This window comes from Rhinoraja longicauda, chromosome 13, assembly GCF_053455715.1.
Source record: "Rhinoraja longicauda isolate Sanriku21f chromosome 13, sRhiLon1.1, whole genome shotgun sequence".
NCBI classification, from domain to species: Eukaryota; Metazoa; Chordata; class Chondrichthyes; order Rajiformes; family Arhynchobatidae; genus Rhinoraja; species Rhinoraja longicauda.
In genome coordinates, this window is record NC_135965.1 from 49,102,875 (window position 1) to 49,129,887 (window position 27,013).

At 44.7% G+C, this 27,013-nt stretch overlaps 1 protein-coding gene across 1 annotated transcript; it reads left to right on the forward strand.

Annotated features, from left to right (window-relative positions):
• The first annotated feature begins 2,209 nt into the window (after window positions 1–2,209).
• On the forward strand, window positions 2,210–26,704 carry LOC144599096 (mitofusin-1-like). Its single transcript, XM_078409816.1, has 11 exons — window positions 2,210–2,257; window positions 3,757–3,878; window positions 6,504–6,639; window positions 9,909–10,071; window positions 12,039–12,163; window positions 13,250–13,358; window positions 14,118–14,225; window positions 15,594–15,747; window positions 17,195–17,262; window positions 22,582–22,703; window positions 26,545–26,704. Exons 2-11 carry the CDS (start codon window positions 3,764–3,766, stop codon window positions 26,702–26,704), a joined length of 1,260 nt encoding a protein of 419 aa, XP_078265942.1. The 5' UTR covers window positions 2,210–2,257; window positions 3,757–3,763.
• The last annotated feature ends 309 nt before the right edge of the window (window positions 26,705–27,013 follow it).

Below are 27,013 nucleotides of genomic sequence, written 5' to 3' on the forward strand. Positions count from 1 at the left end.
TGCATTACATTTATATAGTGCTTTTCATATACTCAAAGACGCTTTACAGGGATTTAGAGAACATTGGGAAGTGAATAAATAGATAAATAAGTAAACAAACAGAGAAAGGAGACAGAAGGTGAGGTGACCTTCAGTGGTTGAAGGCAGTACTGAACAGGTGAGACTTCAGTGATGTTTTGAATGTGGTGAGTGTGGACGGTTTGGGGTAGTGAGTTCCATAGGGTGGGAGCAGCGATGGAGAAAGCCCTGTCCCCCCAGGATCTGAGTTTGGTCCGGATGTGGGGGGATAGGAGATTGGCAGCAGCAGAGCGGAGGGTGCAGGTGGGAGTGTGCCTGTGGAGGAGGTCGGTCAGGTAGGATGGGGCCAGGTTATGGAGGGCTTTGTAGGTCATGAGGAGGATTTTGTACTGGATTCTCTGGGGGATGGGGAGCCAGTGGAGTTTGTAAAGGACGGGGGTGATATGGTCACGGATCGGGGTGTGGGTGAGTAGACGGGCAGCGGAGTTTTGAATGTATTGAAGTTTACTGATGATTTTTGAGGGTGCGCCATAGAGGAGGCTGTTGCAGTAGTCCAGACGGGAGGTGATGAAGGCGTGGATGAGGGTTTCTGCAGCTGTGGAGGAGAGGGATGGACAGAGACGGGCAATGTTTTTGAGGTGGAAGAAGGCTGTCTTTGTGATGTGTTTGATGTGTTTGTCGAAGGAGAGGGTTTGATCAAAGATGATTCCAAGATTCCGGATGTGAGGGGAGGTGGATACTGGGAGACCATCAATATTGAGGATGAAGTTTTGGGTGGATTTGGTGAGCGTTTTTGGACCAATGATGATGATTTCAGATTTGTTGCAGTTGAGTTTGAGGAAATTTGATTGAAGCCAAGATTTTATTTCAGTGATGCAGTTTGTCAGTGTAGAGTGTGTGGTGGGGGAGATTGACTTGGTGGAGATGAGGAGCTGGATATCATCGGCGAAGCAATGGAAGTTGAGACCATGACGGCGGATTAATTGACCAAGGGGTCAATCCTGTCTATCTATCCCTGCCTTAAAAATATCCAGATTCACCTATAGAAATTCCTCCTCATCTCCTTCCTAAAGGAACATCATTTAATTCTGAGGCTGTGACCTCTGGACCTGGACTCTCCCACTAGTGGAAACATCCTGTCCACGTCCACTTTATCCAAGCCTTTCACTGTTCTGTAAGTGCCTCACTTTCAACCTTAAATCAAATTTTGTAATTGAAATAACTAACAGATTGTAAAGGCATTGGCGAGGGCACTGTTATACAGAACCCTCTTTAAAGTATTAAGCCCTAGTTAATTTGTAAACAGAAGTGAAAAGATTTCCTTTGCGTTTGCCCTTCGACACTTTGTAGTGAAACTCATGTTTAATCAAATATTTAGCCTGTTGAAATGACAATATAAAACATGCTTGAGTGCATGATATCCATGGTAAATAAAGGCCGTCGTCCAATAAAAACGGTTCAAGTGTGCCAGATGAGTCCGTGGCATTGTGACATGGAGTTGTCACCATTCATAAAAGTCACTCAATTTAAAGCTGCACCTGTCTAAGTGAAAATACTACCAGGAAGGAAGCAGGTAGGGTCATAATAAACTAACCATGGCGAGGGTTTTGGTCTAGTTTGTGCAACTGGGCACTCTAGGGTTTAGCACCCCAGTGTAGTGGGGGTGGGCATGGTGATTTATTTTAGCAGATTGACGGGCGGGTGAGCTCGGTGTGCTGTATTGGAGGGAGGGCATAATGTCAGTGTGACCTTGCAAGTGAACGGACGGTGAATTGTACCGGCATTATATTGATTCGTGATAGTTCAGCTGTTATGTTCACTCGTATGACCTCGGGTTATTTTCTGTAAGTGTATTATAGAACAATATATCCATATTTCGTTACCCAGACGAGCAGCGTCTGTGTTGTTTTTTTAATGCACTAAAACCATTAGAGAGAAGAAACAAAATACAATGAAACTCGCATGCATGCACAAGTTGCCCGGGGAAGAGGGGGGAAGGCAAGAATGGACTTTACAACTTCACTCTTGCCTTCTGACGCGCGTGCACGCGGAGGGCAGTGCTCGTGCACGCGGGCTCGGGCACGGGCACGCGTGGCCGCGGACGAGCTGCACTTGGGCTTGTTGCCTGTCAGCAGCCAGAGAGGTAGGTAGGTGGGTAATTGCAGGCTTCTGCAATGGTGCTGTTGCTGCGTTAGTTCTCGGGTTGGACCTGGTCTTGTGCGAGCTGCTGCCTGGCCTGGTGAGTCTCTCACATCACACAGTCACACAGCACAGGCCTTCCTGGCTCTGACTGGGCCCTTGGAATAAACCAGCCCGAAGTTGCTGCTGCGAAATGCAGACACTGAGTCAGTCAGAGCAGCAGATTGACGTGACATTGATGCACTCAGTTTTAATAGTTTCCCTGCAGCCTCACTAACTGGCTGCGCGTTAAGAGTGGAGAGTGTTCACCATGCGAGAATATTTGTGGAGGGTTGGTTAGCCTAGCCCCCCCCCCCCCCCCAATAGTGCAGTCTCCTTATCTAAAACTGGATTATGCTCTGGCTCCACTGTATACTGGAGCACACACGGCTTTTACAGTGTGCCTTTCAAATCTGTAACTGCGATACAGAATGACCAGCCATGATCACATTGAATGGCGGTGCTGGCTCGAAGGGCCGAATGGCCTCCTCCTGCACATATTGTCTATTGTCACTGGTTCTGTGCTTCCACCCCACTAGACTCTTAGGGAGGGGTGGAAATTAGCATCGCCTACACTTTCAAGAGAGAGTTAAATTTAGCTCCTAGGGTTAAAGGAATTAAGGGATATGGGGAAAATGGGATATGATTTTAGATGAACAGCTATGATCATATTGAATAGCTCGAAGGGCCGAATGGCATACTCCTGCACCTATTTTTCAATGTAACCTGCAAGAAATGATTCCAAGTAAATGAAAGTGAAAATTAAAACCTTTTTTGAATAGTTATTATTGTTGTCGTTTTGGACATTGATTGGATGTGCTGATACAGCCTGAGTTTAGTTGACTTGAATAAGTACGGCTTTCATATACTATATTGGTAAATGAATGAATTCTCAGCAGCCTGGATACTTTAACGCACTAACGGGATCTTCTGTAGCAAAGACGAGTGGTGTGTATAAAACCATGAAGGGAATAGAAAGGGTGAATGCACAGAGTATTTTACCCAGAGGAAGGGGACCAAGAACCAGAGGACAGAGGTTTAAGGTGAAGGGGGGGTAAAGATTTAACTGGAACCCGAGGGGCAACATTTTCACACAGAGGGTGGTGGGGGAAATGGAACGAGCTGCCAGAGGAGGTAGTTGTGGCAGGTACTATAACAACATTTAAAAGACAAAAATGAGTCTGACGAAGGGTTCCAATCCAAAATGTCACTGGTTTATTTTTCTCCAGCTACCTGACCTGCTGAGTTGCTCCTGCACTTTGTGTCTATCTTCGATATAAACCAGCATCTGCAGTTCCTTCCGACACTAAGTGCCAGACCATCTCAGAGGGGCAGGCAGCATCTTGGGGGGGAACGTGGATAGGCCATGTTTGTGTCGGGTACCTTCTTTAGACTGATTGTAGCAGGCAGGAGAAAGCTAGAATTATTAAAGCAGGATAGTATTAAACGTGATGATGCTAATTGTCTTTTTAAAACACTCTTTTTAAAATGTGCTCCATAAGTTAGCTGGTACTGCGTTAGAATAATTTTCTTTCACCTACTAATGTGTTCTGTACACAGTTGAACCATGGCAGACACAAGTTCATCTCCACTCAAGCACTTTGTACAAGCTAAGAAGAAGATTAACACCATCTTTGAACAACTGTTGGAATATGTTAATGAAGGCGCAAGGTTTATTGAAGGTAAACGATGAATGGATATTTTCATATACCTAATAGTTGTCAGCATGTACAGAAAGTAACAGGTGTTGAGCCATAACTTGTGCATTGTAATCTAGAGCTATGTTGCTTGTAACTTGTCCCACCCCGGTCATTCCACCTTCTCCCCACTCCTGCCCGGCAGAAGGTACAGAAGCTTGAAAGTGTGCAGCACCAGACTCAGGAACAGCTTCTTCCCCTCTGTTATCAGGCTTCTGAACGGCCCTTCCATAAGCTAGGGTACTGTCCGATTCACCTCTACCCCATTGCGGACGTTGGACTTTGTCTGTGGAACTGATGCGCTACGATGCTGAGAACTATATTCTGCACTCTGTATCTTCCCCTATGCTCTACCTATGATACTTGAGTTTGGCTGATTTGGTGCTCTGGTGTCAGGACAATAGCCTCCTCTTGAATGTCACTAAAACTAAGGAGCTGATTGTGGACTTTAGAAGGGCTAAACATCCAAGGACGTACACGCCACTGGAGATAAATGGGTCTACTGTGGATAGGGTGAGCAGTTTTAAATACTTGGGAGTCCACATCACAGAGGATCTGACGTGGGCAACGCACATTGCCGCACTGGTGGGTAAGGCAAAGCAGCGCCTTTACCACCTTAGACAGCTGAGGAAATTCAGAGTGTCTCTGAGGATCCTTCATTGCTTCTACTCTGGGGCTGTAGAGAGCATCCTGTCCGGCAACATTACAGTCTGGTTTGGGAACAGCTCTGCCCAGGACAGGATGGCCCTGCAGAGAGTAGTGCGTTCGGCAGAACGCACCATGGGAACTACACTCGTCCCCCTGCAGGACCTATACATCAGGAGGTGCAGATCCAGAGCAAGTAAGATTATGGGGGACCCCTACCACCCCAGCAACAGACTGTTCCAGATGCTATGGTCAGGCAAGCACCTCCGCTGTCACGCTGTGAAAACGGAGAGGATGAGACGGAGTTTCTTCCCACAGGCCATCAGGACTGTCAACGTTTATAACTCCAGGGACTAACTTTATTAACTTTATTTATATGCTGTAACTGTAATTCTTTTTTGTGCACAATCCGCAGGCATTGCCACTTTCATTTCACTGCACATCGTGTATGTGTATGTGACAAATAAACTTGACTTGACTTGACTTGATTGCATTAATGTATATCTGATCTGATTACAGAGCATGCAAAACAAAGTTTTTCACTATTATCTCGATACACGTGTCAATAAAAATGATCAACATTGGTTGACTCCCTAAAGTGCCCCTAGAGAGTACATCTGAGGACCATCCACAGTGGGAGAAGTGGCATTAACGTTGGGGCAGCACTGCGGGGCACCAGTGCTGATGCCAGGGCAGCACCATGCTCGTGCTTGGCCACACCCTGCCATTGTGGGATTTCTCCCATTTGGCAGAATTGCCTGCTAATTATTGAGCCAACATTCATCCAACACTACTGCCCACCTCTTGCACTACCATGACTGGTTTTCTAATTATGTTTCTCCACAAATATCTTTGTTTTTGTGTAGTCTGTTTCCTTTCCTTTTTTCTTTTCACTGCCTTGTATACTTTCTGTTTTGAGCGTTCTGAGTCTACGTACCTGCAATGCTGCTGCAAGCAGGACTTTCATGTACCTGTACCTCACCACACTTGTGCACATTAACACTAAACTCTATTTCACTTGATTTTCTGATCTCATCTTAAGATTATCCTTGAACTCTACCTCTGACCAAAATTTTGTCAACTGTTATGGTGTCTTCTTTGATTCAGTGTTTTTCTTTTGTCAGGTGATTACGGGTGTCAATGATTAGATTCATAGAGTGCGGAAACAGGCCCTTCAGCCCAACTTGCCCACACCAGCCAACATGTCCCAGCTACACTAGTCCCACCTGCCAGCATTTGGTCCATATCCCTCCAAACCTGTCCATGTACCTGTCTAACTGTTTCTTAAATGTTGGGATAGTCCCAGCCTCAACTACCTCCTCTGGCAGCTTGTTCCATACAGCCACCACCCGTTGTATGAAAAAGTTACCCCTCAGATTCTTATTAAATCTTTTCCACTTCATCTTAAATTGGGATTACGGGGGGGAAGGCAGGAGAATGGGATTTAGATTTAGAGATACAGCGTGGAAACAGGCCCTTCGGCCCACCGAGTCCGTGCCGCCCAGCGATCCCCGCATATTAACACTATCCTACACCCACTAGGGACAATTTTTAAAAAACATTTACCCAGTCAATTAGCCTATAAACCTGCACGTCTTTGGAGTGTGGGAGGAAACCGAAGATCTCGGAGAAAACCCACGCAGGTCACAGGGAGAACATACAAACTCCGTACAGACAGCACCCGTTGTCAGGATCGAACCTGAGTCTCCGGCGCTGCATTCGCTGTAAGGCAGCAACTCTACCGCTGCGCCATCGTGCCGCCCTAAGAGGGAATGAAAGATCAGCCATGAGTGAATGGCAGCGTTGACTTGATGGGCCAAATGGCCTAATTCTGCTCCAATGTCTTATGAACTTGTGATTCCTGATTTGCCTTGTGCATTTTAGTTTGTCAAAAGTGATTTTTTAAATTTTAAATGCAAGATTTTATTTTCACTGGCTCTCACTATGATCGTTTGATTCTGTCAGTGTCTCGTCAGAATGAAGGCCTGGAGAAGATAACAACACAGCAACAGTTGTCAGAGATAGAAGTATTTGCTTCTAAAGTGGCCGGAATCCGCGAGGTGCTGCAACGGAGGCACATGAAAGTCGCCTTTTTTGGAAGGTGAGACGCACGGTTCTCTTGTACAGGAGGGAACTGCGGGTGCTGGTTTACACTGAAGGTAGACACAAAATGTTGGAGTGACTCAGGGGGTCAGGAGAAGGAATGGGTAATGTTTCGGATGGAGACCCGAGAGTAAGGGAGGGGGATATGAGAGGAATGAGGTACAGAACACTGCTCTGCTCTGTACGGTACTGTCTGTACCTTCCCACACCTCTGGTTTCCCCCTCCCCGACTCAGTCTGATGAAGGATCTCAACTCGAAACGTCACCTGTTCCTTTTCTCCTGTGCAAGATTCTCTTGTCTTAGATTAGAGACCCGGATTATATTTTTAGGTGTATAAAATGTAACCTTTTTTAAATCTGGGACCAAAAGGAAAGGGTGTTGCTTGACAAACTACAGTCTCCACATTTCAAGTTAGATAGACTAAAGAGTAGTGATTTGGCGATGGCTAGTTTGGGTGTCACCAATTTTTTTTACTTTATTAGAACTAGAAAGGCTCGTAGAAATAATTAAATTCATTGTTTTTTCGGTCATAGGAAAGAATTTGATTTGGGCATAACAGTAGGGCGGCACGGTAGCGCAGCGGTAGAGTTGCTGCTTTACAGCGAATGCAGCGCCGGAGACTCAGGTTCGATCCTGACTACGGGTGCTGCACTGTAAGGAGTTTGTACGTTCTCCCCGTGACCTGCGTGGGTTTTCTCCGAGATCTTCGGTTTCCTCCCACACTCCAAAGACGTACAGGTATGTCGGTTAATTGGCTGGGTAAATGTAAAAATTGTCCCTAGTGGGTGTAGGATAATGTTAATGTACTGGGATCACTGGGCGGCACGGACTTGGAGGGCCGAAAAGGCCTGTTTCCGGCTGTATATATATGATATGATATGATAGTAGTTTTGGTTTAGAGATACAGCGTGGAAACAGGCCCTTCGGCCCACTGAATCCGCACTGACCAGCGATGACCCATATGCTAGTTCTATCCTACACACTAGCGACAATTTACAGAAGTCAATTAACCTACAAACACACACATCTTTTGAGTGTGGGAGGAAACCGGAGCACCCGGAGGAAACCCACGCAGGTCATGAGGAGAACGTAGAAACTCCGTACAGACAGCGCCCGTAGTTGGGATTCTGTGGAGCTGTGAGGCAGCAACTCTATCGCTGGATTACTGTGCCACCCTAATAATCTTAATTTTAACTGAGGGATTGGAGGCAAAGAGTTTTTTTCTTTAAAATATTACTGCCTTTTAATCCATCCATCATTTTGGACATATTGGACTTGGCACACAGTCATTAGCATCAAATAAATGAAAACAACAAACATTTACTTTCCTCATTGAAGAACCCAAGGGACTTTCAGGTGGAAAACGAACAGCTCCAATTATTGCAGTGGTGATTTTCAGCCTTTCTTATTGCAAAGTAGGTACTATTTCCACGTGGAGAAACTATAGGAGGCTGTTGCTATTTCCCCATAGATCGAGGTCACATGCTATACTTTGAAAATATAGTTTAATTTAGTTTGGAGATACTGTGCAGAAACAGGCCCACCGAGTCCACGCCAACCAGCGATCCCCGCGCACTAACCCTATCCTAAACGGACTAGGGACAATTTACATTTATACCAAGCCAATTAACCTGCTAACCTGTACATCTTTGGAGTGTGGGAGGAAATTGAAGATCTCGGGGGGGGGGGGGGGAGAGAGACCCACACGGTCACGGGGAGAACTTACAAACGTCCGTACAGACAGCACCCGGAGTCTGGATGGAACCCGGGTCTCTGATATTGTAAGTGTTGAACGGCAGCAACACTACTGCCACTGCACATCCACACCAATCTGAAATGGCGGCACTGCCCTAGCAGCTGCGGCTCACCTGCGGTCCATTTGTCTTTGTGTTTTTGTTGGGTTTTTTTGGTCTTAATTGTAGTTGTGATGTGGTGTTTTTGTGTTTGTGTATTATGTGTGTATGTGGGGGGGGAAGGGGGAAACTGTAACATTGTAAATATGTGTCCCTTCCGAACGGAGACCCGACCTTTGTTTTCTGGGCCGTGTCTCCGTTCCTGCTGCGGCCTACCATCGGCCCAACTCCTGGAGCTGTCGGCCTCCAGGGCTCTGGTTCGCAGAGCCCGCGGATCGGACTTACCACCACCGGAGCCGGCCGTCTTCGGAGGCTGCGGGAGCGGATGCGACTCGCCTTAAGATCGGGCCGCGTGGATGCCGACATCGGGAGCTCCGGCAGCGGCAGCGGGTTCGCCCGCCCCGGATCGCGGGGCTTGGGTCGCGGACATTTCACCGTCCGGCGCGGCCTAAGATACGCCGCGGGATATTTCTCTGCTGGGCGGGGGCTTCAATGTCGGGAGCCACGACCGCCCCGACGTGCAGCAACAGCGGCAGCAGCATGTTCGCCCACCCCGGATCGGACTTATCATCGGCGGAGCCGGCCGTTTTCGGAGGCTGCGGGAGCGGCTGCGACGCGACGCGCCTTGGGCTTGTCCCGCTGCGGACCGTCCGGTGCGGCCTGCAACCACAACAACCTGGCTGCAGGCGAGGACAGCGGAAGAAGGGAAAGACATTGTGGCCTTCCATCACAGTGAGGAGAGGACTGGAGGAGACTCACTGTAATGGATGTTTCTTTGATGGATGTTTCTTTTTTTGTGTGTTTTTGGGGTTGGGTGGTTTGAGTGCCTGTTTGATGCTTTTATTGTTGGACTGTGTTTTTGGGGGTTTTGGGGTTGTGTAATTTGAATGCCTGTTTAGCGCTTTTATTGTTGGACTGTGTTTTTGGGGGTTTTGGGGTTGGGTAATTTGGGTGCCTGTTGAGTGCTTTTATTGTTGGACTGTGTTTTTGGGGGTTTTTTTGGGGGTGTAATTTTGATGCTTATTTAATGCTTTTGTTGTTGGACTGTGGGTGATTGAATTAACATTTTGTTCAAGATGGCCGCGCCGTTGTGTTTGGCTGCCTGCCACTGTATGTTTCTTTTTTTTTCCTGGTCAGATGTGCAGCACTTTGGTCAACGTGGGTTGTTTTTAAATGTGCTATACAAATAAATTGACTTGACTTGACTTGACTTGCACCACTGTGCTGCCCCATGGATAGTTGAATTTCTATTACCAATGTTTCTGCCCTCGAGAACACTTTCATATTGTCGCCTGAAAATATGTCGAGGGGCATTGTCTTCAATGAATTGAGTTGCGGATTTTCTGCGTAAAAGAAAATTCTGTGTGATGTCGAAAGAGAATATTTCCTTTAAATTGTTTTGTATTTTCATAGAACAAGTAATGGAAAGAGTACTGTGATCAACGCAATGTTATGGGACAAGGTACTGCCCAGTGGCATTGGACATACCACCAACTGCTTCCTGAGTGTTGAAGGAACGGATGGGGATAAAGCCTATTTGATGACTGAAGACTCTGAGGAAAAGAAGAACGTGAAAGTAAGTGTTTGTTTATGCAGGGACACGCGCTTCTGGGAATTTAAGATCAGTAGGAATTAAATATATTAAAATCACTTTTATATTTATTTACGTACTGTGTATGATGGAGTGAATATTTCTTGGTTGAGTACTTATCCTGGCATTATGGCGCAAGTACTTTGTGTTTTGACAGTAACTAGACGGGCGTGGACCCATCGGGTCCAAACCTCTCGGCAACCCCATTGGGTCCAAACCCCTCCCGCGGGCCCGGCAACCCTCCCCCAACTGACGACCCGTTGCCGGCTGGGGAGTCTACCCCAGGGCCATGGGCAGGCGAGGGGGAGAGAGGAGAGGGGAGAGGGAGCCACTCACCCCAGCCCCAGGCGCCCATTTCATCAGCCGTGGACCTGTTGGGTGCAAACCTCTCCTGCAGCGGCAGCTCGACGGAGACGGCCATCTTTTTTGACCTTCTGCCGCCGCGCTGCACCATGGGAGGAAGGTCAGGCACGGGGCACGCCGGGACGGACGCTGGTCCTCCCGGCGGGACGTGGGGTGGGGGGGAGCGCTTTTTAAAAAGTTTATTAAGGTCATTGCTTTTAAAATGTTACAAAACTTAATTAATCGAGACCGCAGGCGAATGCTGAGTCGGGTGGGCTCAAATTATAACTCAAGCTCAAATACAATCGCTGTTGTGGCTGTATTTCGGGATCAAACTGACATGTAAACCAACATATGTACGAATCTACATGCAAGATGAGAGTTTTAGTAATATATAGATTCAGTAATGTCGTTTTGAAATGAAACAGCTCTGCTTTTAAGACCAATTAAGGTCAAACATATCCTGAACATAGAAGTGTTTGTTCCTAATCTCGCTTCCAAACTCATCATTCCCCGATGGTAATCCTAACCCCGCCCCAAGGAGACAGCTTCCCTGACTAATCTACAATCTGCAATATATAACATCTGCTTCACTTAATGGGGAATATTTCATGCTTGAAAGCGCGCACCACCAGACTCAGGAACAGCTTCTTCCCCTCTGTTATCAGGCTTCTGAACGGTCCTTCCAGAAGCTAAGGCACTGTCCGATTCACCGCTACCTCACTGTGGGCGTTGGACTTTGTTTCTGAAACTGATGCTCTACAATCTATATTCTACACTCTGCATCTTTCCCTTTGCTCTAACAGTCAACAGAGCTTTATTTGTCATTCGGTACCAAGGTACCGAACGAAATTACATAGCAGTCATACACAAAAAAGAACACACGACACATGACCCCAACACAAACGTCCATCACAGTGACTCCAAACACCCCCTCACTGTGATGGAGGCAACAAAACTTCCACTCTCTTCCCCACGCTCACAGACAGACAGCTCGTCCCCGACCGACCCGCACAGTCCCCGCAAGGGGATGGAAGTCCCCGCGGCCGAGCCGCACCGGGCGCTGAAACATCCCGCGGCCGAGCCGGGCGATTGTATTTGAGCTCGAGTTATAATTTGTATTATCTGATTGGATTGGCCTAGAAAAAGTGGATGTGGAGAGGATGTTTCCAGTAGTGGGAGAGTTTAGGACCAGAGGGCACAGACTCAGAATAAAAGAACGTACCTTTAGAATGGAGATGAGGACGAATTTCTTTAGCCAGAGGATACTGAATCTGTGGAATTCATTGCCACAGACGACTGTGGACGCTGTGGTTCAGTTGCCTATAATAGCTGGGAAGATTACCCCCCTCAGATGCTGCCTGGCCCGCTGAGTTCCACAAAGCAGTGTCTAGGCATTTGCATCATCTTGGGAGAGGCGCTTTATGTTTCATGTTCATTTTTTCATAAAGTAATCTGGACATTAAACTCTGCCCTGTTGATTACAGTCTGTTTCTTTTTCTCGATGGTATCACTTTTATTTTCCTTCTCATTCACATTATATATCGCCAATGTTATGGTACAATGTGCATCAGTGCAATGTGCAGTACTACATCTTTCTCTGCCCGTAGACTGTGAACCAGCTGGCGCATGCTTTACACCAGAATGAATACTTGGACGCTGGATGTCTCGTCCGTGTGTTTTGGCCAAAATCAAAATGTGCTCTTCTTCGGGATGACTTGGTATTAATGGACAGGTCAGATCAGTTTAAAATAATTTCACATTGATGTAAATTATAATTTGTTTGGTTGCTCCATTGCTGCACAACACTCTTCTCATCATTCGAAACATCATTCCTGTGGTATCTGATTCTCTTTTGTGGATTTTGAAGCCTAAAGTGCCGCTATAGGTGTTCACTACTGACCTTGAAGAAAGTTCTTAGCGATGGCAATTTCTGCATTTAGTTGTATATCTACACATAGGCATTCTCCCTAAGTTGATATCAGGGGAGGGGGCGAGACAAAGAAAGGATATAGTCGGAGACAGGAAGACTAGTGGGAGAACTGGGAAGGGGGAGGGGATAGAGAGGGAAAGCAGGGACTATCTGAAGTTAGAGAAGTTAATGTTCATACCGCTGGGGTGTAAACTACCCAAGTGAAATATGAGGTGCTGTTCCTCCAATTTGCATTGGGCCTCACTCTGACAATGGAGGAGGCCCAGGACAGAAAGGTCAGATTGGGATTGGGAGGGGGAGTTGAAATGCTGAGCCACCGGGAGATCAGGTTGGTTAAAATGGACTAGGCGGAGGTGTTCAGCGAAACGATCGCCGAGCCTGCGTTTGGTCTCGTCGATGTGGAGAAGTTGACACCTGGAACAGCGGATACAGTAGATGAGGTTGGAGGAAGTGCAGGTGAACCTCTGCCTCACCTGGAAAGACTGTTTGGGTCCTTGGATGGAGTCGAGGGGGGAGGTGAAGAGACAGGTGTTGCATCTCCTGCGGTTGCAGGGGGAAATACCTCGGGAGGGGGTTGTTTGGGTGGGAGTGGACCAGGGAGTTTCAGACCCGAAACGTCACCCATTCCTTCTCTCCCGAGATGCTGCCTGACCCGCTGAGTTACTCCAGCATTGCGCGATTCTTCGATTTTAACCAGCATCTGCAGTTTTTTTCCTACTCCATAAGTTGATGGTGGATTTCTCCATGACATTGAGTTTCAAGACCCTCTTTGCAATTTCTGCATTTTTGTTTTCCTGATATTAATTTGTAATAATTGCCAGTGCATTTTAGCGGAATTTCAGAATATATGTTGTGTGTATTTATGTGAACCGATGTTATCTTCTGTAGCCCTGGTACAGATGTAACCACCGAGTTGGATAGTTGGATTGACAAATTCTGCCTGGATGCTGATGTCTTTGTGTTAGTTGCAAATTCAGAATCGACACTAATGCAAACGGCAAGTGAATGCTTTTTATTCTTGGTACAAAATTAGACAAATATTGGGAAGATTTTTTTTTAATCATTCCCAATCTTTTTTTTCTAACTCTGTTCGTGGCACATGTACGAATGAATGAATATACCTGTATAAAATTTAACAGTTATTGAAAATTAGACAAATTGTATAAATATAACTCGAGATTAAACTGAACAAAAAAAATGATATAAAGAACACAAGGTCAGATAAAGGCCCCCCAGGCTTATTCTGTTCCTAAACCCCTCGTCCAGAAATCGATCAATTTTAGACTATTTTATTGTCGCATGTACATGCGTACAGTGAAATTCTTTTTTTTGCAAACAGGTCAGTAAACTATTGCCATTCCCAAGTACAATCCCCGATTAGTGTACAGAGCATAGAAATGGTCCATTGAGACCGCATGCGCTAGTTGCCAGGATTTGCCACCAATTTCAACGTCCAGTCCGATCCCGACTAAAATCATTAGTCAGGTTGACTGTTTAATTATCATATATACTGACAGCAGAACAATGAAATTCCTGCATACATAAAGGTCCAGTAAACGCAATACTTAGTCAGGTGACACAGTGGTAGAGTTGCTGCCTCACAGCGCCAGAGATCCGGGTGCGATCCTGACCACGGGTGCTGTCCGTACGGAGTTTGTACCTTCTCCCCGTGACCGTTTGGGATTTATTGTGAATGTTATTGTGAATTTTGGATATTCAGCGTAATTTTTAACTCTTCCATTATGTTGACTTTCAGGAGAAACAGTTTTTTCATAAAGTTAATGAGCGACTTTCGAAGCCAAATATTTTCATCCTGAATAATCGCTGGGATGCTTCTGCTTCTGAGCCAGAGTACATGGAAGAGGCAAGTCACTAATGGATAGTGCTTCTAAACTGGGCTTAAATGGTCATGTCTGGATATCAGACATTGCTGGCTAATGTGGCCCTTCATTTAATGGGTTTAAAAAAATACTTAAATACCAAATTGAATAAGGGTGTAGTTAGATTGCTTGGAGAAACAAGAAATTGCAGATGCTGAAACCCGGAATAAAACAAAGTGCTGGTTAGATTCAGCAGATCAGACAACCAGGATGATGTAATAAAATTGAGTTTTAAGAAGGGTCCTGACCCGAAATGGCACCCATCCATGTTCTCCAGAGATGCTGCCTGATCTGCAGAGTTACTCCAGCACTCTGTGAAACGTCACCTATCCATGTTCTCCACAGATGCTGCCTGACCCGCTGAGTTACTCCAGCACTCTGTGAAACGTCACCTATCCATGTTCTCCACAGATACTGCCTGACCCGCTGAGTTACTCCAGCACTTTGTGTCTATCTTTAGCAAGGCTTAATTGCTTGCTTTAAATAACATTGTAAACCACTTATTTGTGTAGGAAAATAACTGCAGATGCTGGCACAAATCGAAGGTATTTATTCACAAAATGCTGGAGTAACTCAGCAGGTCAGGCAGCATCTCTGGAGAGAAGGAATGGGTGACGTTTCGGGTCGAGACCCTTCTTCATTTTATTTAATTTGTGCTCTTGAATCGATTGGAAACGTTTATTCATTGAGAAAACCTTACTTTGAAAAGGCATTGCAAACTTTATCAAAGTGTTCCACACTACTAACAGTCTGGGTTGGAATTACAAATACAGAATACGTTTCATTCATCTGCCATTAACTAGGAAGAACTTTTAAATAACTTGTAGAAGCAAGGAAATGCAGATACTGGTTTTCAAGAAAAGACACAGTGCTGGACTAACTTCGCGGGTCAGGCAGCATCTGTGGAGAACATGGATAGATGGCATTTTGGGTTGGGATGTTTCTTCAGACTGTGAAGAAGGGTCAAAGTCTGAGGAAGGGTCCCGACCCGAATCGTCACCTATCCATGTTCTCCACAGATGCTGCCTGACCCGCTGAGTTACTCCAGCACTCTGAAACGTCACCTATCCATGTTCTCCGTAGATGCTGCCTGACCCGCTGAGTTACTCCAGCACTTTGTTCTTTTTTAAATAACTTGAAAACCACTTCCATTTTATGTAATTCATGCCCCTGAATCGATAGGAAGCATCTTTATGGTTGTAAAAACCCTACTGTGAGAAGTTAGTGCAAGCTGTGTCAAAAGGTACTTTACTAGTTGCTGTGAATGCACATGTATATGAGAGAAAAAAAATTGCATCCATTTCCTGTTGCTATTGCTGAGCCATGAGCCTGTGTTTTCCTTGTAATGCAAGGTTCGGCAACAGCATACGGATCGCTGTGTAAACTTCCTGGTGGATGAACTTGGGATAATGGACTATGCACAGGCTGAGAAAAGGATCTTCTTCATTTCCGCTAAGGAGGCTGTAAACGCCAGGATTCATAAAGCTCAAGGGATGCCAGAAGGGGGTAAGTGTTTCGCTCTGTGGAGAGGATCTTTCCACCAGTGGGAGTGTCTAGAACCGGAGGCCATTGCCTCAGAATAAAAGGACGTACCTTTAGGAAGGAGATGAGGAAAATGTCCTTAGTCGGAAGGTGTTGAATCTGTGGAACTCATTGCCATAGACGGCTGTGGAGGCCAAGTCAATGGGTATTTTTAAATTGGAGATTGACAGAATCTTGATCAGTAATGTTGCCATTAATTTCCAGATATCTACCCCGTCAAGCCTTCAAAAATGTTGGACACAAAATGCTGGAGTAACTCAGCGGGTCAGGCAGCATCTCGGGAAAGAAGGAATGGGTGACTTTTCGGGTTGAGACCCTTCTTCAGACTGATGAAGGGTCTCGACCCGAAACGTCGCCCATTCCTTCTCTCCCGAGATGCTGCCTGACCCGCTGAGTTACTCCAGCATTTTGTGTCCACCTTTGATTTAAACCAGCATCTGCAGTTTTTATTTCCTATGCTTCCTTCTAAAATGATATTTGTTTCAAAGAGTTTTTCTGCCTCATTCTTCTGAACTCTAGAATAAGAACCCTCCTGCCAGTCCATGAACCAGTTCATTGAGTTTTGCGATGATAACTAAAGCAATCAAGGTTTTGGGAGATATCAAGTGATGGGATTTGAATCCGAATGAGTGGAAAATTTTAAATGGCCACATTCCAAATTGGTATAATTATTTGTAGAAGATGTTTTAATGTGTCATGAAATAGCCCTTGCAGAAAAGTCAAAGTAGATTTTGTTGTTGAGATAGACACAAAGTGCTGGAATAATTCAGTGGGTCAGGCAGCATCTCTAGGGAAAAAGAATAGGAGACGTATCGGGTCAGAACCAGACTCTTCGTCGTTTCAACCCAAAACATCATCTATTTTTTTTCTCCAGAGATGCTGCCTGACCCGCTGAGTTACTCCAGCACTTTTTATCTATCTTCGGTAGAAACCAGTATCTGCATTTCCTTCCTACACATTTTGATTTTGCGATCAGATATATCAGTTGACTTGTATGTAAACCACAAAGTATGCCTTTCTTTAATAATGAGATGACCACCCTACACTGAAGGAGCTAGATAAGTGTTATATGTTATCAACTTTGGTTTAGTGAACTGTACAAGTTTGCCTGGAACACATTTCTTTGGAGAAAAGTCCTTGCCTATTGACTTAATGCAGTCAGTACTTGAGAGTTATTCTTATTTTATCATGGATTATAATTGTCGAGCTGTCTGATTGAGAATGATCAGCCATGATCACATTGAATGGTGGTGCTGGCTCGAAGGGCCGAATGGCCTACTCCTGCACCTATTGTCTATTGTCTATTTGTGATTACAAGATTTGTAAGGTTTGTTTTTTTAAAACCTCTCCCATATATTGGTCATGATAAATGTCGCAACACTTTTTTTTTTTTGTTCCATTTGATTTACAGGTGGTGCTTTGGCAGATGGATTCCAGGCTAGGCTTTTTGAATTTCAAAATTTTGAACGCCAATTTGAGGTATACAATAGACAGTTATCTTTTACTTTGACCCCATAACTTTTATAATGATTATTTTTCAGTTTCTGGTTTGTTTCAAGAATAGAGCAATTTCTGGTCTGCTTCCAAAATAGAGTAATTTAAAAATAATCTAGATGCATGTTTACATTGAAATATTTGGAGTTTAAAAACTTTGTTGGTTCAATAACTGTGCAAGCCCTGACGTTGTGATTCATTCAAGCAATCGGCCTTGCTTCCACAAAAGGCTCGAGTTGTAGCTTTAGGTTCCTGCAGAAATAAGACAGTAAACCGATATTTTAATCACATTTTACTTTTTTAATTGAATTTGACAGGCACGGCCTTTTAAATATAGTTTGATTTTGAACAAAAGTAATGAAAAAAAAAGCAGGCTTGAACGTAAGGGTTTTCTAATTCGTGTCAGTATACCTTGCTTGGCAGCAGGAAGGGTGGAAATTGTGAGGAAAGCTAACAATTGAAAGGTGCTTCTGGTTCTTAGTGTGTGAACATAGGACTGTAAATAACTCCAATGGCCTTCTGTCAACAGTTTATCTTCTTGTAGGCTGCTAGAAACCAGCAACTGTAGTTCCTTGGTATCACACTGTTCTTGTAGACTATTCAGCTTTTCTGTACTTTCTTTCCAATACCTTTCAATAGAAGGAAAAATTAGGTATTTTGTTTCTCGTGTGAAGCCCAATGCAACAAATGTTTGCTTCTGTATTCTTCAAGGTACCTGATACCCAGGCATTGAAGGCAGAATATACCTGGCATTGGTGCTCTTAAACAACATGTATTTACAATTTCCTTTCTCTTCTTTGTAATAAATATAGAAATTGTTGATTGGTAACATCATAGAAATTGATGATAGTATCTTGCCTAACCACGTCTCAGTTTCTCTTTGAGAAAATTCTTCTTTCCCACAGCTCTACCCGAACAATGTGTGCATTTTACTCGTCAATCTTTTGTGTTCATTGCTGAAGTCTAGACCAGCTTCGGCGAGGTGCTTTTACCAGTGATGTTTTACTTTCTGTTATCTTATTCTTATTTTCATGTTTTTGTTCCTCTCAAATTACAGTTCTTCACTTCCACTAGTTCTTGCATCTCTCCTCTCCACTAGAAACACATTTGTTAGATGCCTTAAAGATGGGCAAGAACCCAAGGGGCTATTTCTTCAATTCATTCCTTTTTAGATGGTTTAAGTTTAGTCTTAATTAAACATTCATGCGTTATCGACCTACACTGCTTTTTAGGTTTAGGTTTTTTTTCTTGTCGCGTGTACTGAAGTACAGTGAAAAACTTTGGTTTGCATGATATCCAATCAGATCAGATAATGAATTGCAGGAATTTAGAAGACTGAGGGGGGATCTTATAGAAACATATAAAATTCTTAACGGGTTGGAGAGGCTAGATGCGGGAAGATTGTTCCCGATGTTGGGGAAGTCCAGAACCAGGGGTCACAGCTTAAGGATAAGGGGGAAGTCTTTTAGGACCGAGATGAGAAAACATTTCTTCACACAGAGAGTGGTGAGTCTGTGGAATTCTCTGCCACAGAAGGTAGTTGAGGCCAGTTCATCGGCTATATTTAAGAGGGAGTTAGATGTGGCCCTTGTGGCTAAAGGGATCAGGGGGTATGGAGAGAAGGCAGGTACGGGATACTGAGTTGGATGATCAGCCATGATCATATTGAACGGCGGTGCAGGCTCGAAGGGCCGAATGGCCTACTCCTGCACCTATTTTCTATGTTTCTATCCAGCCAAACTCAAGCATAACAAGTGGAGCAAAGGGGGAAGATACAGAGTGCAGAATATAGTTCTCGGCATCGTAGTGCACCAGTTCCACAGACAAAGTCCAATGTCCGCAATGGCGTAGAGGTGAATCACACAGTAGCCCTTTGCCGCTCGAACAGGAAAAATAATGTATTTAAAATGAGAGTATTGCAAGATCAGATTTCTATTTTAAGTCATTATACACCATTTATCCTTCTGGTCCAGTGCTGACCATGTATTGTCTGCATGTCTGGCCCCGTTCTCGCTGTGCTCCAGTGCATGCGTTGCTCTGGTCTGCCAGGCACATTCCCAGCCATGCACCCAGCTGCACATCCACCACACTCCCGATGCTGGTGGTCTCAGGGGTGTTGCTCCTGGGCATTTGCTGAGATTAGATGGACAAAAGACACACAGATGAGTGTGACCAGCCAGCAAGGCCACCGTCTGTCTCCATGTTCAATGTACCAGCACTTTGATCAACTGGGGATCAGGGCCTTAAACCTGAGCTCTTTGTCTACTGGGCAGTAATGGTCCCTGCACTGCTGCATGTTTCTGAGAGAGAGACAAAAATGCTGGAGCAACTCAGCGAGACAGGCAGCATCTCTGAAGAGAAGGAGTGGGTGACATTTTGGGTCGAGACGCTTCTTCAAACTTATGCATGTTTCTGAGATTTGGACTACCAATAGTAGATACTTCAGATCGCTGGAAAGATAGCACGAACACTGTCTGCATTAAGTCTACTGCAAGAATAAGTGATCCAATGTCAGCATTCTTCTCCGGCCCAATATTCTGAATATTGAGACTCTAAATACATTTATTCACTCCATACAGAAAGAACTCAGCAAGTCAGGCAGCATCATTCTCTGGAGCGCATGAATAGGCGATGTTTTAGGTCAGGACACTTCTTCCGACTTCACTCTGATGGGCAAGCCTCATCATTCACATGACCAGCACCAAATGCCTAAACACCTAACATAAATCCCTAAAAGTCTATTTCAGGCTCTGTCACAATCAGAGATTACCAGGTGAGCAGAGAAGAAGATTCAAAGAATGTTCACAAGGGGTATATCAGGAAAAGGGTAGGATCCCCACTGACTGTTGTGAATTCCTGACTCTCGGCTTCTCAAAGTGGAGAAGGAACATCTGGGATGGAAGTGAGAACTTGGAGTCCATGTTCCACACAGAAGCCTGACGTTAAAGGTAGAAGGAGAAATCACTTCAAACTATTCAACTGCCTCATCATTTCATGCCTGCCTCACCAGTTGCTTTTGAACCTCAAAGAAATGAGTGGCAGCAAATCACCCTCAATCCTGAAGGGCTTGTAAATCTCATAAGTGCACTTCTTATCCAGTAGTTTGTAAAATTTGTGAAAGTCTGATGCACAGGCAATTTAAAAGTAAAGTTTTCATTAATATAATAAATGCAGGGTTGAAAGAAAAACTTGATAAGACACCTACGTTCAGATAGTAAGGTATATGTTCGGCTATTAGATGCCAAAATGGGAAACCATTTTTGCTTGATATTTTCTAATATGATAACCGTAAGAATTTTTCACGAGCAGCAGCTGCCTGCTTGGACTGCATGTGGAGGTGGAAGGAATAAATACAATACAACACAATACAATATATCTTTATTGTCATTGTACAGGGGTACAACAAGATTGGGAATGCGCCTCCCATACGATGCAATAATTTAATTAATTTAAACAATAACAACCCAACGAAACAAATTGTAACAGTTTTAAGACAGAATAAAGTGCAAGTAGATCTGTGCTGGATCACTGTGCGATGTGACCATAAAGGTTTAGTATATAGTACAAAGGAAAGTGAAGGGAAAAGTTAGAGACGGGTGAGAATTGCCAAAGAATGATTAAACATGGCTTTGAAATGGATGAAAGGGAAAAACATAGAAAGCAAAAGCCACTGAAATTTTGCATAAAGCAAACTGAAGATGGTTTCACGCTAATTAGAAAGCCATCGTGTGGTCAGAGTATGTAACTGTAGCATGCTGCCGGTGTATCAAATGTAAAAATGCAACGATAATGACAGAAGGTAGACACAAAATGCTGGAGTAACTCAGCGGGTCAGGCAGCGTCTCCGGAGAGAAGAAATAGGTGACGTTTCGAACCGAAACGTCACCCATCCCTTCTGTCCCGAGATGCTGCCTGACCCGCTGAGTTACTCCAGCATTTTGTGTCTACCTTCGATTTTAACCGGCATCTGCAGTTTTTTTTCCCTACACGATAATGACAGACATGGCAATAGCAGTTGAGGCATAGATGGGGTGGTCGGTCAGAGCCCTGTTCCCTGGATGGGAATGTCCAGTATTAGAGGGCATAGCTTTAAGGTGAGAGATGCAAAGTTTAAAGGAGATGTGTGTGCTGGGCAACTTTTTCCACACAGAGAGCAGTTAGTGCCAGGGGTGGGGGTGGAGGCAGATATGATGGGGGTGTTTAAGAGACTTTTAAATAGGCATATGGATATGCAGGGAACGGAGGGATATGGATCATGTGTAGGCAGATAAGAATTGGTCTTGGCATCATGTCCATTGTGTCCAAAGGGCTTTACTGTTCTATGTTCTGGTAAGAACAAGTAGCAAAAGGTATTTTTTATGAGATAAAGTTAGTTTTATTTGTCCCAGTGACGTATCACCAGAGTCACAAGTGCCTTGCTCAAAGCTTCCATAATGATTACCGCACTGTACACGAGGAAACACAATTTGATTGCCTCAGCCACCAGGTCAGACCCCCTTTACATGTTATAAGCAATGCTTTAGACAGACAATAGACAATAGACAATAGGTGCAGGAGTAGGCCATTCAGCCCTTCGAGCCAGCACCGCCATTCAATGCGATCATGGCTGATCACTATCAATCAGTACCCCGTTCCTGCCTTCTCCCCATACCCCCTCACTCCGCTATCCTTAAGAGCTCTATCCAGCTCTCTCTTGAAAGCATCCAACGAACTGGCCTCCACTGCCTTCTGAGGCAGAGAATTCCACACCTTCACCACCCTCTGACTGAAAAAGTTCTTCCTCATCTCCGTTCTAAATGGCCTACCCCTTATTCTCAAACTGTGGCCCCTTGTTCTGGACTCCCCCAACATTGGGAACATGTTATCTGCCTCTAATGTGTCCAATCCCCTAATTATCTTATATGTTTCAATAAGATCCCCCCTCATCCTTCTAAATTCCAGTGTATACAAGCCCAATCGCTCCAGCCTTTCAACATACGACAGTCCCGCCATTCCGGGAATTAATCTAGTGAACCTACGCTGCACGCCCTCCATAGCAAGAATTTGCTATGTTATTTTATTGCGGTTTATGATTTTAAACACATTACTGTGAATACAAATCTGTGTTCCAAGGCACCGCCTTGCTGCTGATTGTTTGCCTTTTTGGTTTGAGTTTAATTTGGTGCTGTGTGTTGTGTTGAAGTTTCTGCATGTTTGTGTTGATAAGCAGCAGCAAGTCAGTATCTGAGCAGCTGTGTAGTTAGTCACTGTGCAGCGTGAGCAACTGCAGGTTCACAGTAATGTGTGCACGCTTGGCCCTCGCAGGAATGCATCTCGCAGTCAGCAGTCAAAACAAAATTTGAACAGCACACTATCAGAGCTAAGCAGATCATAGACACTGTGAAAAAAATCATGGACTCCATCAATGTCGTGGCAGCGGAGAAGAGGTAAGCGAAGCGGCTGGTGGCGTGATTTATGCGCAGGGTGTTAGCTTTGTCATTGCCTGCGATCTGACTCAGCAATGTTGAGGTGGGACGCTGAACATTTAATGAATTGTTGGGGTGGAAATGAATTCCATGAAGCATTACATTTCATCTCAGCAGTTCCAGCCAAGCCAATCTTGCTGCTCCACCACTTACCTGGCTGCTAATCAGAAAATGTGCAATATGTAATGATATCAGTCATCCAGCACAGAAACAGGCCTTTCGGCCCATCCTGTCCTTGCTGACCAAGATGCTCCTACGCTACCTGTGTGTGTTTGGCTCGTACTCTCTAAACCCTTCCTTTCTATGTACCATCTAAATGTCTTTTAAATGTTGCTTTGGTACCTGCCTCAACTACCTCCTCTGACAGCTCGTTCCATACACCCACCACCCTCTGTGTGGGGAACATTGCCCCGAGGGTTCCTATTAAATCTTTCCCCTCTCACCGTAGACCTATACCCTCTGGTTCTTGATTCCCATACAATACTCTGTACATTCACCCTATCTGTTCCCCTTATGGTCTTATACACCTTTGTAAGATCACCCCACAGCCTCTTGCGATCCAAGGAACAAAGTGTAAATGCTGGGCTTGTGGAGCTGAGCTTGCACTTGGTCAGACATGAGCTAACTGAAAGACATGAAGATGTGCGTGAGGACGTGTTGCAGTGAGGATATTTGCACTCTGCAACGGGACAAAGATAACACGATGAAGGGAATGCATGAAAACGTAGTCAATGGAGGTTCAAGTGGGAGCGTCTGATGCCAATACGCAGAACCATTCTGTCATTGAAGAGATTATAGACAATAGGCAATAGGTGCAGGAGGAGATCATTCGGCCCTTTGAGCCAGCACCGCCATTCAATGGCTGATCATTCTCAATCAGTACCCCGTTCCTGCCTTCCCCCATACCCCCTGACTCCCCTATCCTTAAAAGCTCTATCTAGCTCTCTCTTGAATGCATTCAGAGAATTGGCCTCCACTTCCTTCTGAGGTAGAGAATTCCACAAATTCACAACTCTCTGACTGAAATGTTTTTCCTCATCTCAGTTCTAAATGGCCTAACCCTTATTCTTAAACTGTGGCCCCTTGTTCTGGACTCCCCCAACATTGGGAACATGTTTCCTGCCTCTAACGTGTCCAACCCCTTAATAATCTTATACGTTTCGATAAGATCTCCTCTCATCCTTCTAAAGTCCCACTGAGATTGCAGTGGGATCTAAGTGATCTTGTGAATGAGTGTAGTAAAGCATTAGCTGGCAAATGCAGCAAGTGGTATGTTAACCTTTATTGCAAGAGGGATGGCATTTAGAAATAAGGAAGCATTGGCACAATCACACAAGGTACTGGTGAGGCCACACCTTGAACTGCGCACAGCTTCCATCCTTTCATTTGAGAAAAGTGCTGGCAATGGAAGCAGTCCAAAAGAGATTCGTCAGGTTTACTCCTCGGATGAGTGGCACGGGCTGCTAAAGACAGTAGATCTAAATGCTGTGGAGTTTGGAAGAATACTTCATAAGATCATAAGTGATAGAAGCAGAATTAGACCTCTGTTCCGAGACTCTCCCACTAGTGGAAACATCCACTCTATCCAAGCCTTTCACTATTCGGTAAGTTTCAATGAGTGTCCCCCCCCCCCCCCCCACCCCCCTCATTCTTCTACACTCCAGCGAGTACAGGCCCAGTGCCATCAAAGGCTCATCATATGTTAACCTACTCATTCCTTGGATCATTCTTGTAAACCTCCTCTGGACCCTCTCCAGAGCCAGCACGTCCTTCCTCAGATATGGAGCCCAAAATTGCATTACCCATTAATGAACTACGTAAGATCTTGAGGGACATGAGAGGGTAGATACGGAGATGTTTCCATCAATGAAAGAATCTCAAAAGAGATTCAAGATTAGCTACAAAATTACAGGGAGATCATTTAAACTGGTGCATTGGAATAACATCTCACGAGAGTAGAATTCCTTATCCAATCGAGTAGTGAAGGCTAGATCATTGGGAGATGGAGAAGTAGATAAATTTTTGAAAGATCTAGGGAACTGAGCAATGGGGAAATGATGCACAAGAGGGGATGAAGTCATGGGGGGGGGGGGGGCATCAGCTGAGACCATACGGAATGGTGAGCTAGGCTTGAAGGGCCGAGTGGTCTAATCCTATTATTTCTTTATATTCTTATGCAAACGTTCTAATATTTCAAGCAGAACATTCTGCCCATGCATGTAGCATTACCTACAAAACATGTTGTAATGGCAACTTCAGTCTTTTGCAGTCAAGTCTTTTATAATAATAGCCATTACTTCACAAGGAGTGAGAGTGATCTTGGCGCAGAGCCCCAACAGAGAGATCTTCAATATGTTTTTCCAGTTTAATTAGTTGTTTATTGAAGTAGTTGTACAAACAAGAAGATGAACATACCAGGCTGTACTTATTTCGCATTCAGGTCATAGCTGGCTGCTCTGTTCTCCCCGCCTGCTCCCAGATCCCGTTGTAGGTCTGGTAAGAACTGTATCTCACCAAGCTTCCTGTGTCTAACTCCTCCCAGTCCTTGTGTCTCCAGATATACCGCCTAGTTCTGGCTACTCCCAGTATGTTATGCCCCTATATGTATTGATCTAACAACGGCCCCCAAGTGTTCAAAATAATACGGCAAGATATATCTAGACAAAATAATATCATATGCTAACACAGCCAGCACAAACACAAATGGCTCCTACACATGTGTAGGTGCAAAGGATTGGGAGGTTACCTGTGGTAGCGTCTCTCTCTCCCCTTCTCCCTCTTTCTCTCTCCCCTTCTCTCTTTCTCTCTCCCCTTCTCTCTTTCTCTCTCCCCTTCTCTCTTACTCTCTCCCCTTCTCTCTTTCTCTCTCCCCTTCTCTCCCCCCCCCCCCCCCCCCCCCGTTGTCTCTCACTACAAATAGAGGGAACTGTATGGTTACAGGGTTGGCAAGGTATTGTATAAGTGCCGGTTTTATTGTCATTTGGTATTCTTATCATGCTTGTCTATATTACATCAGAATATAGTTAAAGAGTCATACAGGCCATTCAGCCCAACTTGTCATGCTGACCAAGATGCCCCATTTGCCTGTGTTTAGCCCATATCCCTTAACACCTTTCCTGTCCCGTCCTTATCTCTCTGCAGCTTGTTCCTGATAATTGGAGACCAGTACTCCTCTAAATTGGGCATTTTGAGCACCTCCACGTTTTAATTCCCACTCCACTGACTACACTTCCAAACGATCTTCTTGGACATTGAAATTACCTTTCTCCTCCAATGTACTTCTTAAAACTTCTTTCTTTGGTAGAGCTTTTGGTCATTTATCCTGACTGATCCTGACTGATCTGAAGCTGGGTTTCAAATTGTAGCAGTGACGTGTTCTTGTGAAATGGCTTGGGATGTTCAGCTCCATTGAAGATATTTCTAAGCGTCCGTTCCTGTTGCAGATTGTAACCTGTCCCAACTGCATCAGGGATTTCTGCCCATATTTAAAGAAGAGCATCTTGGAAGAGGTAGTCTTTAGTTATTGATAATGCCAGCATAATGAAAGCTGCATCTCCAAATTCTTTGGCAAAGGATCAATCTGTTTATTTAAAAATAACGTCACCCTAGTTGACAGTGACAGATTACACTGCTTGTTTTTGGAGAATGGGTTTTGTCAATAATTGAGAAACACCCTGCTTAATCTGGGATTCACCTGTGAGGGTACTTTACAATGATTTGGGAGAATTTATACAAATTGAATTAAGAGCGGCTATTCCCGAAAATCGATCATAATTTAACACGAAGGCGTCTCTGCTGTCAGAGTGTTTTCACTGGAAGAACGAGAGGACCACCTAGACCGGCTCGAGTTTGTACGCAGTCAACTGAACTTCCTCTCAGAGGATTGTAAGAGAAAAATCAAACTGGTGACAGAAGAAGTAGAAGTTAAGGTGAGAACTTCCCTCGTCAGTAAATGTTGTTAGCTTTCCAGTTTGAGTTTATTGTCACGCGTGCTAAGGTACAGTTGAATGCTTTTGTTGCGTGCTATCCAGTCAGCGGAAAGACTTTGCATGATTACCAATCGAGCCGTCAGCAGTGTACAGATACATGAATAACGTTTAGTGCAAGATTAAGTATGATCAAAGATTATCCAAGGTATTTATTCACAAAATGCTGGAGTAACTCAGCAGGTCAGGTAGCATCTCGGGAGAGAAGGAATGGGTGACATTTCGGGTCGAGACCCTTCTTCAGACTGAAGAATAGTCTTGACCCGAAACGTCACCCATTCCTTC

Bases quoted from the DNA above. Each gene is read 5' to 3' on its own strand.
- LOC144599096 (XM_078409816.1), top strand. From the start codon at position 3,764: ATGGCAGACACAAGTTCATCTCCACTCAAGCACTTTGTACAAGCTAAG. The intron at 17,263-22,581 runs GTATACAATAGA...TGGCCCTCGCAG, and splicing joins ATTTTGAACGCCAATTTGAG to GAATGCATCTCGCAGTCAGC. The intron at 22,704-26,544 runs GTAAGCGAAGCG...CTCTGCTGTCAG, and splicing joins GTCGTGGCAGCGGAGAAGAG to AGTGTTTTCACTGGAAGAAC.